We start from the raw sequence: 13,705 nt of genomic DNA on the forward strand, positions 1-13,705 counted from the left end.
GGATGTCATGACAGCCGTAACAATTTGTTAACGTATGATAAGTTACCAACACAATATTAAGACATGAAGCCTTACACGTTCTACTCCACATATTTATCTATCGTTACGAAGTGTATGAAGGGGCAAAATTCGATCAGCATTGTTATTTCATTTCACAAAATACGATGAAACGGAACAATTGGTAAGATCTATTCAAACTGGATCCTTTAGAAATATCTTACTTCATCTACGCTTGGTAGTTTGTTCAAATCCAGAATATACTTGCAGCAAGGGTTTTCAGGATCATTGGCGTCGAGTTGTAAGTGGGGAACTCCCAGTTTTTCTAGGTCTTCAGCCAACGTTGAACCATCAACTTGTTCAGTGCCCTGTGTGAAAATATAACCCTGAACAACCAGGCCTAAGCTCACATAGCAACGAGCTGGAAAAATTGACGTACTGCTCCACGTAGAGCAAACAAAAGAAGGTGTGTCATTAGTTTCAATTAATAAGAAGCTAAACCTATCAAGATAACAACTTTGTTACGCAAACATGGCGTATTTGTTTGCGGTTATAGGTCGTTTCAACCCACGGACGACTAAGCCCAGGGCTACTCAACCACAATTTGTTGTACGCGTCTTGCAGTGCTGAGTTGCTGGGTTCAATCGTAAGTGGGCTGAATAGGCAACAGGTAACAACCTTTAGTTATCATATCATTGTTTGCTAAAAGTTTTGTTTCATAAAATATTTGATCGTCCACCTCTTGCTGTTGTTTCTCCCTGTCCGCTTTTTCTTTCTCCATTCTTTCACGGTCCGCCTTTTCCTTCTCCGCCTTCTCCTTCTCCGCTTTCTCCCGCTCCAAGCGTTCTCTTTCTCTCTCTTTCTTTGATCCCTTCCTGCCGGAGGGAGGAGCCTTGTCACGTGTCGTGGTTGTGCCAGCTGCGCAGAACATTGAAAGAGAAAATAACGGAAAATGAAATGCTAACTGTGCTATGTTAAGATAGGCTAATGCTAGAACACAAGATACGTCACTACCGATACAACCACTTTAACAACCAATAAATCAGTTAAAAAAGACGAGAGGTTTGGTGTAGAAATGTTGCAGTTTCAACAACACTTCATCTAACCTTCTTCTTCGGTTTGAGAAGTTCCCTCCGGTGTGGCAGGCCGGTTCACAATCAACTGCGTGCGGTCCCAGAAGGTGAGGACATGGTTGATGTCCCGCAATGAGACGTCGAAAGCTTTGAAGCGCTGTTGTAGTTCTTTTTCCTCTTCAGACAATTCTTCCTTTGCCTCTTCCGACGCTTTTTCCTTCATTTCGTCGTCGGATACCGGCCTTGCCTTCTGTTTTTTGCCCCTAATATGGAAGCGTGCCGTTTAAGATTGGTTTGATCATAAAAGAATGATCCTGAATTAGACTATTGTTAAAATATTACGCACATTACAGTACAAAGCGCACGTTATGGTTGTTGTGCAAATTTTCCACTACAACTTACATTACTCTATAAAACGTTCCTTTAAGACATTTACAAGCCAAAAGCGCAACATAAGGTAGGGGACCATCTTAAATACAAAATATAAACACAATCAAAACATTTTCTAAACGCCATAAGTATACTTTTTGCTTTCTTCCGGTATAGATTCGGGCCGGTCAGTTGTCCGAGACTCAGGTCTTGCCTTGTCCAGCCCATCGTGGGACGATGTGTGGCCGGCCATGGCCAGTGAGACAACTGTCTTCAACCCTCCGCCGCCCTTCTCTTTATTGCCTGGGACAGGGGGAGCATTAGGGTCACCGTGTTTGCCTGCAATGTCGGTTATTGTGAGCTATCTACAGCTGTTTAACGGTCCACGTTTATTGTAGCCATTTTAGCATTAGAACTACGAAAGATCAAACAATAGGAAAACTTTCCGAGATTTCTGTTAATAATAAATTGATCTGCATATTGGTCACCAAAACTCGTACAGCGCAAGCTCTTAACTGGAAGCTGAAAGGTTGCATTAAATTAATTTCGGTTAACCAAAGTTTGGGATTTTTAAAATTTGTATACTAATTCAGGTATTTTACTCAGACCAGTTTAGTTACTTTGACTTTTCCAATATTTGCTTTTTAAGAAAGTAGAATGAACGCTTTTGGATTATCACGTCTTAGAAACGAAACACACAAACACTCGACTTACCGTCGTCACGCCAATATGACGAGTTATGACGTAAAAACACACTACCTGAGATGCTTCGTTTTCCCGTCTCTTCTCGTTTGCCTTTTCTCCCTTTTTTCTTTAAATTTTCTTCTTCTAACCTTCTTTCTTCCATCAGCGCCATTCTCTCGCGCTCGATTCTCTCTCTTTCTTGTCTCTCGATTGCTTCCCTGATGAAAGAAGAGATTATGCTGATAAACGAAACCAAATTAATGGGGTTTATATCACTTGTATTGATCGCACTTAGTCCACTTAAAAAGTAACATCATTATTTTAAGCAGGAAAATTAATTTATTAATCAATTACTGGAATCGCATTCTGGTTGTTTAACGACACCCTGGTATGTATAAAGACTGTTACTAACTTATAAGTAAACATAATTGTTAACTAACAAATTTCTTAATAATTATTAGTTACAAGTTAATTAATCACAAGCTACCTTCTGCGTCGTTGCTTCTTTTCTTCCAGCATCTTATTTTCAATTCGCTCCTTCTCCTCCTCCGAGAGGGCATCGTAGTCATCCTCATCCATATCATCCAGCTTCGTCCTCTTTTGCTCTTCTTCCTCTTCCGCAGTTTTTGCTGAACAAATGTATGAAAAATTTTTCAAATCATTGACATTTATATTGTAATGTTTTCTGATACGCTTGGTCTGTCGTGCCGCAGTGTTGTCTGTCTTCGGCATAAGCGCTTATTCATTTGGTGACGCATTGCCCGTTGTACAACGAATTATCAATCCACCGTTACCAGTACTGCTGTGTAGACGTGCCTTGTTTTTACCGTTTACAACACAATATGATATAGTTAATTGCAGATGTCTTCGAACCAGCACTAGGAAAAAGCCGGCAACGTTTGCCGAGAACGGAAGGACCTGCAGTTTCAAAACGTTTCAAACGAAAGTGATATGGACAAGGTTCTATCCACGATGAGTTTTTTACCATCTTCTAAAGTTTGAGTTTGGAGGAAATTTTAGCTCGTTTTTATCCACGTTTGAATGTTTCTGCGACATTCTGTGGACGCAAGGGCAGTTGCTCGAAAACATGATTTTATGCTGAGTTTACTGGAAGAGATTAAGTTGGAAATGAAACGCAATGGTGCAGAAGTACAGTAGGTACAAAGAAGTACGAAAAACTCAAGTCCAAAGCTGAGGAAGTTGCTGGTAGCTCACTTTGATGTAGCAAAGCCAAACAACAGCTTATACAAAGAACCCAAGCTTTAGGTCAGTGGTCGGCAAACTAATATTACGACGGCCCAAATTTTCAACATCGCATGTGAAATATACTTAATTTCCCAAATTTCCAAATAATAATTTCAATGTGATTTTCTCTTATTGGCAGCAGACATTATTTGTTGAAACTCGGAAAGTTATGACTCCGTGATAACGAGCAAGGAAGGTTGGATTTTTTCCCAGCGAACACGACCTGCCCGAGCGTGCCTATTTGTAAACAATCTGGACTCTTAAAAACCCAACTTGTATTGTTGGTTTGGTCGCTCGAAGAACGAGTACCACGCATAGCAGGTGTCACTGCAGACACGATTAACGTAATATATCCAAACGACAGATTCACTGCGTGATTCACGGCACCGTGGCAACCACAAAGCGATCAATATAGGTAGCCTGTAATTAACAGACAGTTAACATATGAAAATACACTTGCGTCACTTATGTTAAGTTGCATTGCGACATTGAAACTAAACGTCCATTGGCTTGTGCGAGCATGGGTTGAAATCCCACTAGCTGACGATAACAGTCAGTTCTCGCTACTTTAAATTTAACATGTCAATTATGAGATATGTAATTTAGGTTCAGCTTTCACATTATGTTTGAAATAATCGTTTTATCGTAACTGATAAAATAAAGCTTGAACCTCTGTATAAACTGTTCGATGACTGAAGTGTGACTTAGATATCCTTCGAACACCCACTGTGAATTATTCAATTATTGTCCAAGTCACAACTGGTAAAGATAAAGGGTAGGGTAATGAATTAATAGCGTTATGAATAAAAATAGGTTTTCATTCTCAATATGACGTAAGAATTAACGCTATGTGAGTGGGAGGTTACTGGTTGCGGTTTCCAGATGTTTGCCGTTATGGCTGTAGTTCCTTTGATTAAGATGGAAAAAAACATCAAAAAGAGGATTGTTAGCGCCTAAATTAACCAGGTTAATAAAAAGAAACACTTAAGCTATCACTCAGCCCACATTTACTTGACTACAGGATATAATATGCGGCCAATCATATTTTGCTTGAAGGTCCGCATTTGGACCGCTACCCACAGTTTTCCGATTATTGCTCTAGGTGAAACGAATCGAAATTACGTCTCCGCTCTAGTCCATTTGGGAGAAATTGCATACCCGAGAACTTGATTAAGATTTAAGCATACTTAACATGGCAAACGTGAGTCTAAACTAAAAGGGAAACTTGTGCGTTAAAGCATGCACCCAATGGCGTTCTTGCGCCACACCAAATACACAGTTTGGGGAGAGCGTATTTATGTAGCGCATTTATGACAATCACATAAGTAGTGTATGCATATTTACAGTTTGGAGCGAATGAGCACGGGAGGTAGAAAGTCAATATCTATACCTCATAAATGTGAAATATACAAATACCTAATAGCTCAGCCCACTTTCAGCCTTTGTGCTTTAATGAATAACTCAGTATATGTTGTTATTAGTTGTGCTGTCTCAAACGCGTGTTATTAAGAGGTTTGAATCAGTATCGTTCTGCCAGAGGTCAAGTAGAGATAACATTTTCGAACAATATTGTTACACAATATTTTAACATAATGGTTGTTTCGAAGAGAATTAATATTACAACCGCTACGTACTCAACAACCACATATCAGGTCTCAAAATGAGTTTACAAACAACTTATTTTCACCTGATTCTTCTTCTTTCGCCTTCTGTCTTTCCCTGACATTGTTATAATCCAATTTTTGTGAAATAAAGTAAATATGTTTCCGGTTATTGATCGCTTTCAAAACAGCCAGTGCTGTTGCCTGAAGATTGGGACTGAATAGGGTTTCAAGACCGTCAAATACCACACCTTGGTGGCAGTCATTAAGCTGAAATTTTACATTGCATAAATCACTTTAAAGCTGGCATCCGAGCATATTACAGTATGTATTTAATATACGTAAAATAAAGTTTTTTTTTATAGCTAAGTAATGGTAATAATGTTTTTATAGCAAAGAATAATTAGTTACAGCATGGTCACTTGAGTTATAACGCACTAATTTATTTAAAAATATCGGTGTTGTTATGTACATTGTTATATAAATGATAAAGTATTTCCATTATGAAGGTTGCCATTGTAAAGGTTTCCACGTGTATACCTACATTTTATAATATAAAAGGTCAAATGAGAAAAAGTCACCTGCAGCCTTTCAGCGAGAATTTCAACGAGCAAGTCCTCGGGAAGAACGCAACTGACCAATCCTTCCTCCCCGGCAACGGATGCGGAAACACTCAATCTGCGGGCGATGGGAGCTGCTAGTGGCGGTGGACTGCTAGGTACCTACAGAAATTAGTTAAAGGTAAGATTGCCTGATATCAAATCGGGCTTGTCTGTTTCTGCTGTACCGCTCACATCCGTAAAAACTATGCGAGGTTCATACAATCCAAAAAACAAAACGCATAATAATGAAACGCTTGTTAACTAAACTTTACTCTACTAAATAAACTTTACGGTTGTGTTACTATTGATGTTCACCCACTAGACGATGAAAAACCCGTTATAATTTAAATATGCATAAATGAAAAAATATGATAGCTGTTACAAAGCAGTCACGCATAAAAACGGGGGAGTAATGTGAAAAACTAAACGATGTAAACTGGCTAATTATAATTTACGGTTAAGGTTGTTTGCACGCGATAAAATAAAAAGTGACCTAACTCAAAACCATGCATGGCAACAAAAGAAAAAAGGCATATTGAGGAATATTTCCGTTTCGCGCTTTAGAGAGCATGATTCGTCGCGCTTCGCGCCAAAAGTCCAGAAGAATCACAAACGAACAATATACAGGCCTAAGTAATAGAAACGACAAACACGTGACTAGTATACACCCACACAAAATCGCAGCAGAAGAAAAAAGGAGAAAAGAAAAGGAAAAGAGAATCCGGACCCTTCGCCCGGGTTATTCATTCGAGTTTCGGCGTTGCTAGTTGCGGAGTTTACGCAGAGGCGGTGAACAAAATAGAGTTGCAAACAGCAAGCTATATTGTTGCAATATGGCAAAAAAATTACTTCTACGGCAAAGTACAAAGTTAACAATTACGCTTGCCAAGAAAGAAGCGAGAGAATAGAAGTAAAGTTTGAATTTGAGAGCGAATGCAAAAAAACAGGCTTTTTTATGCAGGAAGAGCAGAAATAAAAAAGTAACCTTGTTACGTTAGGTTTTAATTTTGCTGTCTATTGCTATAGTGAGTTTATTTGGGCGTGGGTACATCCACAACTCTATGTGAAATCCGGTAAAATACAATTTGATCAAGCCACGAAAAAGATCGATAAGCGTATTAATAAATCTCGCTATGAACAATTATTAAGCTTTCGACAAAATTTTTAAAAATGTGACTAAATTCTCTAGAATTTGTATTATTTTACTGCTTTCAGGGGATTAATCTACGCATTATACAGTAATTCATGAGGGACTCTATACGCAAATAAGCCTATGCGCTGAAACTCGCCCATTTCACAAAGTAGTCGCGTATTAAAAGTCAAAATTTCATAGAAGTGTAGAATATTTTATATAGCCTATTAAACTTATCCCATGTGCTTGGATGAAGAATGCAACATCTGGTCCTTAAACCTTCGTTTCAACTTTCTTGCAGAAAGCAATTAACTACAAGACGAGTTACATTTACCCCGGGTCGGACGACAAGGAGAGACAGGTTTATTAAAACTACAACAGGAAACTAGTTGAGATATAAACATTGTGCCGTGATATTAGATTATTATTAACAGACTAACTAACAGACTAACTACGATGCTGAGACGTTCGATCGACCGTTAGTTACCGCTGAGTTTCCCCGCAGATTCAATACCCATGACCGCAGGTTACTTTACCCCTCGAACACTGGTTACCGAGCTTGTGCTTGTGCTTGTTCGAGGCTGTGCGTATTGTCCGATGAAAGCATTTTTTGATCTGTTTTTACAAAAATAAAATCGCAAAAAATAGAATACGATGCTTTTGATAGATAAAATCAGGAAAATGGACAGCCTAAAAAATTCACTAAAATCAAGAAGTTTCCAAACTCAAGGCTCGAGTTGACAAACCTTTTGCGCGGGTATGCCATTGACAAATTGACCTAGAATTTCGAGCATTTTCCAAATCATTCGAATGATCGAAAATTTGGCTCAAGTTGTTAGTACAGTATATTATACTTTAAGTCATAAAAATTGCAAATTAAAAAAAAAATCAGCGAAAAGGTTACAGAAAAGACGTAGAAACTAATATTGAGGGGTTAAAAGCAGCTTTGCGAACAAACGCCTTTGGTAATGTAGCATACATGACATGAAAAATGGTTGTTTATTTAAATACTACTGCTATTTTACAGGAATGCTTTTGGCCGTAAACTCTTAAAGTTGAATATCGTAACCTTAAATGTTCCCTATCAACTGTGAAAAATAGCATCAAATACTCTGCAAGCAAAAGGAAGCTGTTTCAATCAGACAAAGTCTCCAGCAGTGTACGTAAGCCCATCAACGTATACGATACAAGCATACATGTTACACAAAACCTAAAACACAGAAGCTTTCAACGAAGAATTTAGTGGAAAAAAGGGACTATTATTCTGTGGTAAGTGGACGTTAAGGATAATGGCTGACCCGGAGAATTGCGACAGGCACAATGCTGCGAATCATGACAACCATCAACAATCAACAAGTGTCGTCTGCTACTATGATCGTTGGAACAACATCGTCTATCACGTGACAAGAATAACAGAACACAACAACGGCTTCACCACTCTGGCAGAAATCAGAGCATTTGTTGAAGACAATCCACCAATTTAAGTGTATTGGGAGCTTTTTCATCGAGCTTTCTAAGTAAAGCTATATCCAAAGACTTTGTAAACTAGGGTTCAGTGTGGCCTTATACATGCCCGGTATGAAAATGTCGCATTATGCTTCTGGGGGCAATGAACTTAAAAAACTTTCCATGAAGAGTCACGAAAAAAGAATATACAAACCTACGTAATGTGTCCAAATTCTGGGTACGACAAACAAGAGGTTTAAAATCGTTTAAACTCGTTTAAATCTCTGTTTGCTTTTCTTGTTTCACACTTGATATACTTGAATGAACAACGATCGCTATGTATATTATTTAAGGTATGTGGAAGGTAGTGCCATTCATTATTGCCATTTATGCAGTTCGCCTTCCGATTCCCGTAGTGTTTGCCGCATTATTAAGCATTTTAAAAATGACCGTCACTATTTCACCGAAAAAAAATCGTACGTTCAAAACTATTTTAAACCGATACGACGCCATTACACGTATATTTTGCTGCATTGATGAAGATATGATCTGAGCCGTTCAAGCTCTGGCCGCTTTCCCCTAGTAAGGCGATGATATACGCGAGAATATTTGCTTTTTCATGCGCGTTTAATAAATACTTTTGTTCTCATCGCTGGAAACGGAGAAATGAGACGAGTAAAGTTGAGGCTGATAGTTAAAGAGTTTTCGTGGTGTAACTAAGACAAAATAAGATTTGAAATATACATATTTATGTATTTACAATTTTTGCTAAAACTTTGCCGCACTTTACAGTACAGATGATATTACCGACCGCGTTCAAGTGGTGGTTGTTAATCGGAGTTTGACTGTATATGGATTAACAAGTCTGCGTTTAGCTCGATCGCTAAGTCTGCCTTTAGCTGAGTACATTCGATCGCTGAGTCTGCGTTTAGCTCGATCGCTGTTGGCACGCGTGACGTAATTGGCGTTATAAATAGTTCAATATTTGGATAGCGATCTGCTGAAATTTCTGCCGGTTAATCCGTCACTAGCATCTACGACGGCGGAACCAGGGCACTTCTACAAGAACTTCACGGCTGAAGTCAATTTTTAAATTTGATTTGTCAACATTTATTTATAGGAATATTTCGCCGTCGGAAGGAAGATAAATCCAGTACCGGACTATCGGGGCCTGGAAAAGTGTTTCACTTATATTTATGCAGATTTTGACTTCAATAAAAGTAAATTCTAAATAAACAAGGAGAACTGAACTTGATGCCGCGATAAAGGTAGCAAAAGGACGAAAATAAGTAAAACCGTTAAGGTCGCCATAAAACGTATTCTACATCGCTCTTACCCATATTTCGAAAGTTTCAGTGGCGTCACCACAAATAACAGTGACTTGTTATAGTACATTTTGGTGTAACACCGAAATCAACGTCAGAAGGCGACGTTACGTATCAGCTCGCGTGTACCCACCCAGGCATTGTCGTGATATCGTATATCAACGAAGAGCGTCGTGGTTGTCTATTAAACATTCCTTCCGACTCATTACCATAAATTTGTAATTGATCGTTGTATTCATATCGCTCAGTTGACCGTTCCCGCGGATATTTGACATCGTGGTAAAATCAATCGCAACAAAATATTTGTCTGGATAACTTCGCTATCACAGCTTACAGTCACACCGGGTCGAAAAAACTTGTAGATTCCCAACGTCAACCAACTGCGGGTTGCCTAATTAATGCGCTTACAATTATGCTACCAGCTCGTTCTTGGTGGTGGTAAACTGCTTTGTGTCTACAGAAATTACAGTAATTAAAAAAATTGCTTCTGTCTAATCGAAGTCATAACTGGTGTTCATATATCGTTTGCATCGATGGAAACTGCGTGAGCTCGATATAGTGTGGAACATAAAGGAGTCGCGTTGTAATGAAACGTTTGTTTGCGGCTTTGCGGTCGAGCTTTCACTAACCACTGCTTCTGTGATGTGACGAGTGTTGATGGTTGATGGTTGATGATGTGGTTGACACTCTACTCAACTCAACCAACAAAGTTCACCAACCACCGCTTCTCCATCACATTCTATCAAAGTTCGTGAACACGCGTAACTAACATAATTGTTTCATGCGATACAAAGCAGTACACGTATACGTAAGTCAATGTGAGCCTACTTGAGGGAAAATATCTCACATATCATGTACCACAAAGAGATTAAACAAACGATTTACGACCAAGTGTCAGTAGGCAGACGCTGTTTCTAAAAATAGAAGCGCGCTAGGATTCCCCTCGCAATTCCGACATACACACACCGGCGCAGAATCATAGGAAGCAAGCTTAGAAGTAATTGATGAAACTATAAAGGAAAATAACACAAGTTTCAGTGAATCTCGCTATTGGATATCCTTTCCCTGTAAAACCTGTTCGTATAAGGCTGTAGTACCTTGCACGCAAACCTCAAAAAACTAAACCACATTAGTATTTGATGAGATGAGATTTCTGATGGTGTGCGTTAGAAAGAAGCGGGATCAGCAAACAGACGCAACTGATTGGACGCCACAGGTATTAATAACTGAATCTGGCGGAAACATGACTGATGTTGCACTATTGTTACACTATTCTATTGTTTATTTATGAATCCATATTGATTTTGTGAAGGTCTTTATGTAAACTGCGACCGGCGCTGTGTAAACAACTGCAACAGTTTTTTCGAATTATTTGAATTTGGAGGCCTTTGGAGGCCTTTGGAGGCTTGCCCTTTAATGTTTATGAAAGGGGACGGCCCGCGGTCTGCGGCCTTCTACAAATTTTTGACTTTACTTCACTTGTTAGACTTTACTGTGGGTGAGCGAGTAATAACTCAAGTGAAAATCATTCATACACATGAGCTTCTGCGATAGGTTAAAAGGCATCCCTTTGAGGCCACCGCCCTTTACCTATAAGTTATTCTATTACCTATTACCTATATGTGATGACGTAACCGTCCAGGGCGTAAATGTGATAAATGATAAAGGTAAAAGAGTAAAAGGTTGAGAGACCCCAGCTGTGGTACAGCATTATACTGATTCAGTAGCACAATTGTTTGCTGCACTCGTAGAAATTAATGCCATATTTGACGCGTATCACATATCAAATATGTGACCACTTAACAGCATAGGATCTGATGTTAGAGAAAAAATCTAATTGCTATAGGTCTGTAGGCAAACCTGTAAATATGTGGTGATCTATTGACATATATTGATGTAAATGTATTGTGACATATACGTTATCCCGTCATATGTGACACCGAAAAAACGTTTCGTTTTTGTTTGTAATAACCAATGTTATTTGAGAATGAGGCGTTGATGAGCCAACTGGAAGATGTATTTGTTTAATTATACATTTGTGACAGTTTGCGACAACATACTACCTGTAAGTGAAACAATAATTTCCGTTGAGGGGCATGACGTTTTGTTGTTTTTCACAGAGATTTTGGTTTTGTGTTATAATTCTATTGTGTGTGTATTTCTGTGTAATAATCGCGATTTGGATTGTTAAAAATTTACGTTGGTGCTTTTAGCCGGCTTGTTTCCAATATTGTATTGTTTATATTATATTCGTTGCTTCGACTAGTATCGGATCACATGACTTGGCACACATATCACCGTGAGCGTAATCCGATATCATCCAAGCGCACGTGTCTGACTGGCATAGAGTAGGAGTCTGCCCCAAGAATTTGTTAGAGTGTGTAATTGTATATACACGGCAATGTATGTTTTCGCTAAGTTATAAGATATGTTGTTATGTTCAAAGTTCATTTTCTTTTCGGGGCTTTTAAGGGATCTCCTTGAAAACGTTGAAAATTAACCATTGGTGTGGTTGCCTAAATAATACGCTTAGACTGCATACAGTACATGTTTCTTGGCTATTGTCTGAGATATAGCTATACAAACCGAACTTTTTGCCACGTATTGTTCCCCAAATCAGAGCTTTTTATCTCCGCTACACACGCAACAGAATTGGTTTAACTTTGAGCTTTCGAAGGAAAACCGTCAGAAACATAACCAGTTTAAAATAGTTCGTATAGGTTACTTTAGGTTAACCAAAACTGTAGAGAAACAACCCGTATTTGTCAAGAATACCTTGTTTGCCAGCAGGCATAATGTCAATAACAAAAGGTGCTCAGTTGGTGAATTAATTCCTTTATGAACCAAAGTTTCGCAAACAACGTGTTTGTTGAACAAGTATTTGTCAAGGTTGGCGAACAGAGCTTATGACATTATCAAAGTTTTAATATTAATTGCAAACTCATAATAGTTTCTAATAGTTCATAGAATCAGAATGAAACGACGGTTACGACTACGGCTACGCAAACAAGAAAGTACATACGTGGGAACCGGTGTGTTCTGACATGGTAGCAGCGCCTCCTGCCTTGCTCCCCATAGTGCTGTGAGCCTGCTTGCTTATCACGCTTGTCTTCTTTGTCGATATCACCGACGCGCCTCCGATTTTACTGTCCGTGCCTATACACAGAAAAAAAAGATAAAAATCCTTGAAATACCAGCTTTTGTACGTTATTTATATTGTGTCTTCTCGGATTGAAGAAAATTTTATGTATTCTGCAAGCTTCACTGCACAGTTTAAAACAGTTGTCGTCAGGTTTAGTGATTTAGCCGTCACTGACAACCGTGTTTTCCAAATAATCGATAAGCTTTTAGTAAACTGCTTAACATTTTACTTTAAATGACGCAATACTAAAATCCATAACGTCATCGCCTTACTATTCAAAACACATTGAACAGAGCTTGTTAAAGGTGCCTTAAACCTTTCAACAAATCAAGTTATTAAAAATTCGTTATAGCACTCATTACACGTCAACGTTTACTTACCGGCTACGGACGGTCCCGTAGCCGCGTGAGCCGTAACCGCTTCAACGCTTAATCCTCCAGCAACTGCAGCTCCGGTTTCTGCATCCTCCTCCCGGAGTCCACGAGCAGTGAGAGCGCAGAGCTCACGCGCTTTTAATCCGGCCTGAGGATGAAAAGACGATCGTTTTGATGTAAAAAGAGCAAGAGTTAAAACTGAAAACTTAAACAAAATGAATGAAAATTAAATTAGAAACAAAGAAAACAAATTACAAGACACAGCTAAAAATCAAGCGGACAAAATATCAGAAGATTATAAGCAAATCAAGCAGAGAACCATCATAAACATCGGCTCACAAGCATACCAAGGCTGGAAAATAAAATATAGATTCCAAAAAGTAAAAACTTAAACAAAGAAAAGTCAAAAGTAACAACAACAAAAAGCAAATGAAACCCAAAAGAAAACCAATGAGAAAAGAACTGAAAATTTTAAGACTATGAAAGAAGAAGATAACGAAGCAAATATGACAAAAAGCAAGAAACCAAATTGCCGGAATCACTACTTAACCCTGGACTGCTTAGAAGTTGCTTTCTGTGAAGATTCCTTTGTTTCAATCTGTCGCGATGACGTAGTATGCGCTAAACGTCGATCTTCCAAAACTTGCCGGGCTAGTAAGCCAGCCTGTAGCGTAACCGGTAAGCAAATATATCACTACGGAAGCTAACTACGGAA

The 13,705-nt window shown here is 38.8% G+C and overlaps 1 protein-coding gene across 3 annotated transcripts in view; it reads right to left on the reverse strand.

Annotated features, from left to right (window-relative positions):
• LOC143451437 (hydrocephalus-inducing protein homolog) overlaps positions 1-13,705 on the reverse strand; it is a 52,345-nt gene that overhangs the window by 21,613 nt on the left and 17,027 nt on the right. Inside the window, exons 40-50 of one of the 3 annotated variants that reach the window (XM_076951978.1) lie at positions 13,541-13,654; positions 12,997-13,138; positions 12,497-12,630; positions 5,551-5,691; positions 5,056-5,239; positions 2,611-2,752; positions 2,199-2,341; positions 1,595-1,742; positions 1,104-1,333; positions 737-915; positions 222-365 (exon numbers count right to left, since the gene is read on the reverse strand). In XM_076951978.1, the coding sequence (XP_076808093.1) occupies positions 222-365; positions 737-915; positions 1,104-1,333; positions 1,595-1,742; positions 2,199-2,341; positions 2,611-2,752; positions 5,056-5,239; positions 5,551-5,691; positions 12,497-12,630; positions 12,997-13,138; positions 13,541-13,654 (1,701 nt within the window). Of the gene's footprint in view, positions 1-221; positions 366-736; positions 916-1,103; positions 1,334-1,594; positions 1,779-2,198; positions 2,342-2,610; positions 2,753-5,055; positions 5,240-5,550; positions 5,692-12,496; positions 12,631-12,996; positions 13,139-13,540; positions 13,655-13,705 lie in introns of all 3 variants that reach the window. The other 2 variants (XM_076951977.1, XM_076951979.1) reach the window with 2 other exon arrangements.

This window comes from Clavelina lepadiformis, chromosome 4 (genome assembly GCF_947623445.1).
Source record: "Clavelina lepadiformis chromosome 4, kaClaLepa1.1, whole genome shotgun sequence".
In the NCBI taxonomy this organism is placed as follows: domain Eukaryota; kingdom Metazoa; phylum Chordata; class Ascidiacea; order Aplousobranchia; family Clavelinidae; genus Clavelina; species Clavelina lepadiformis.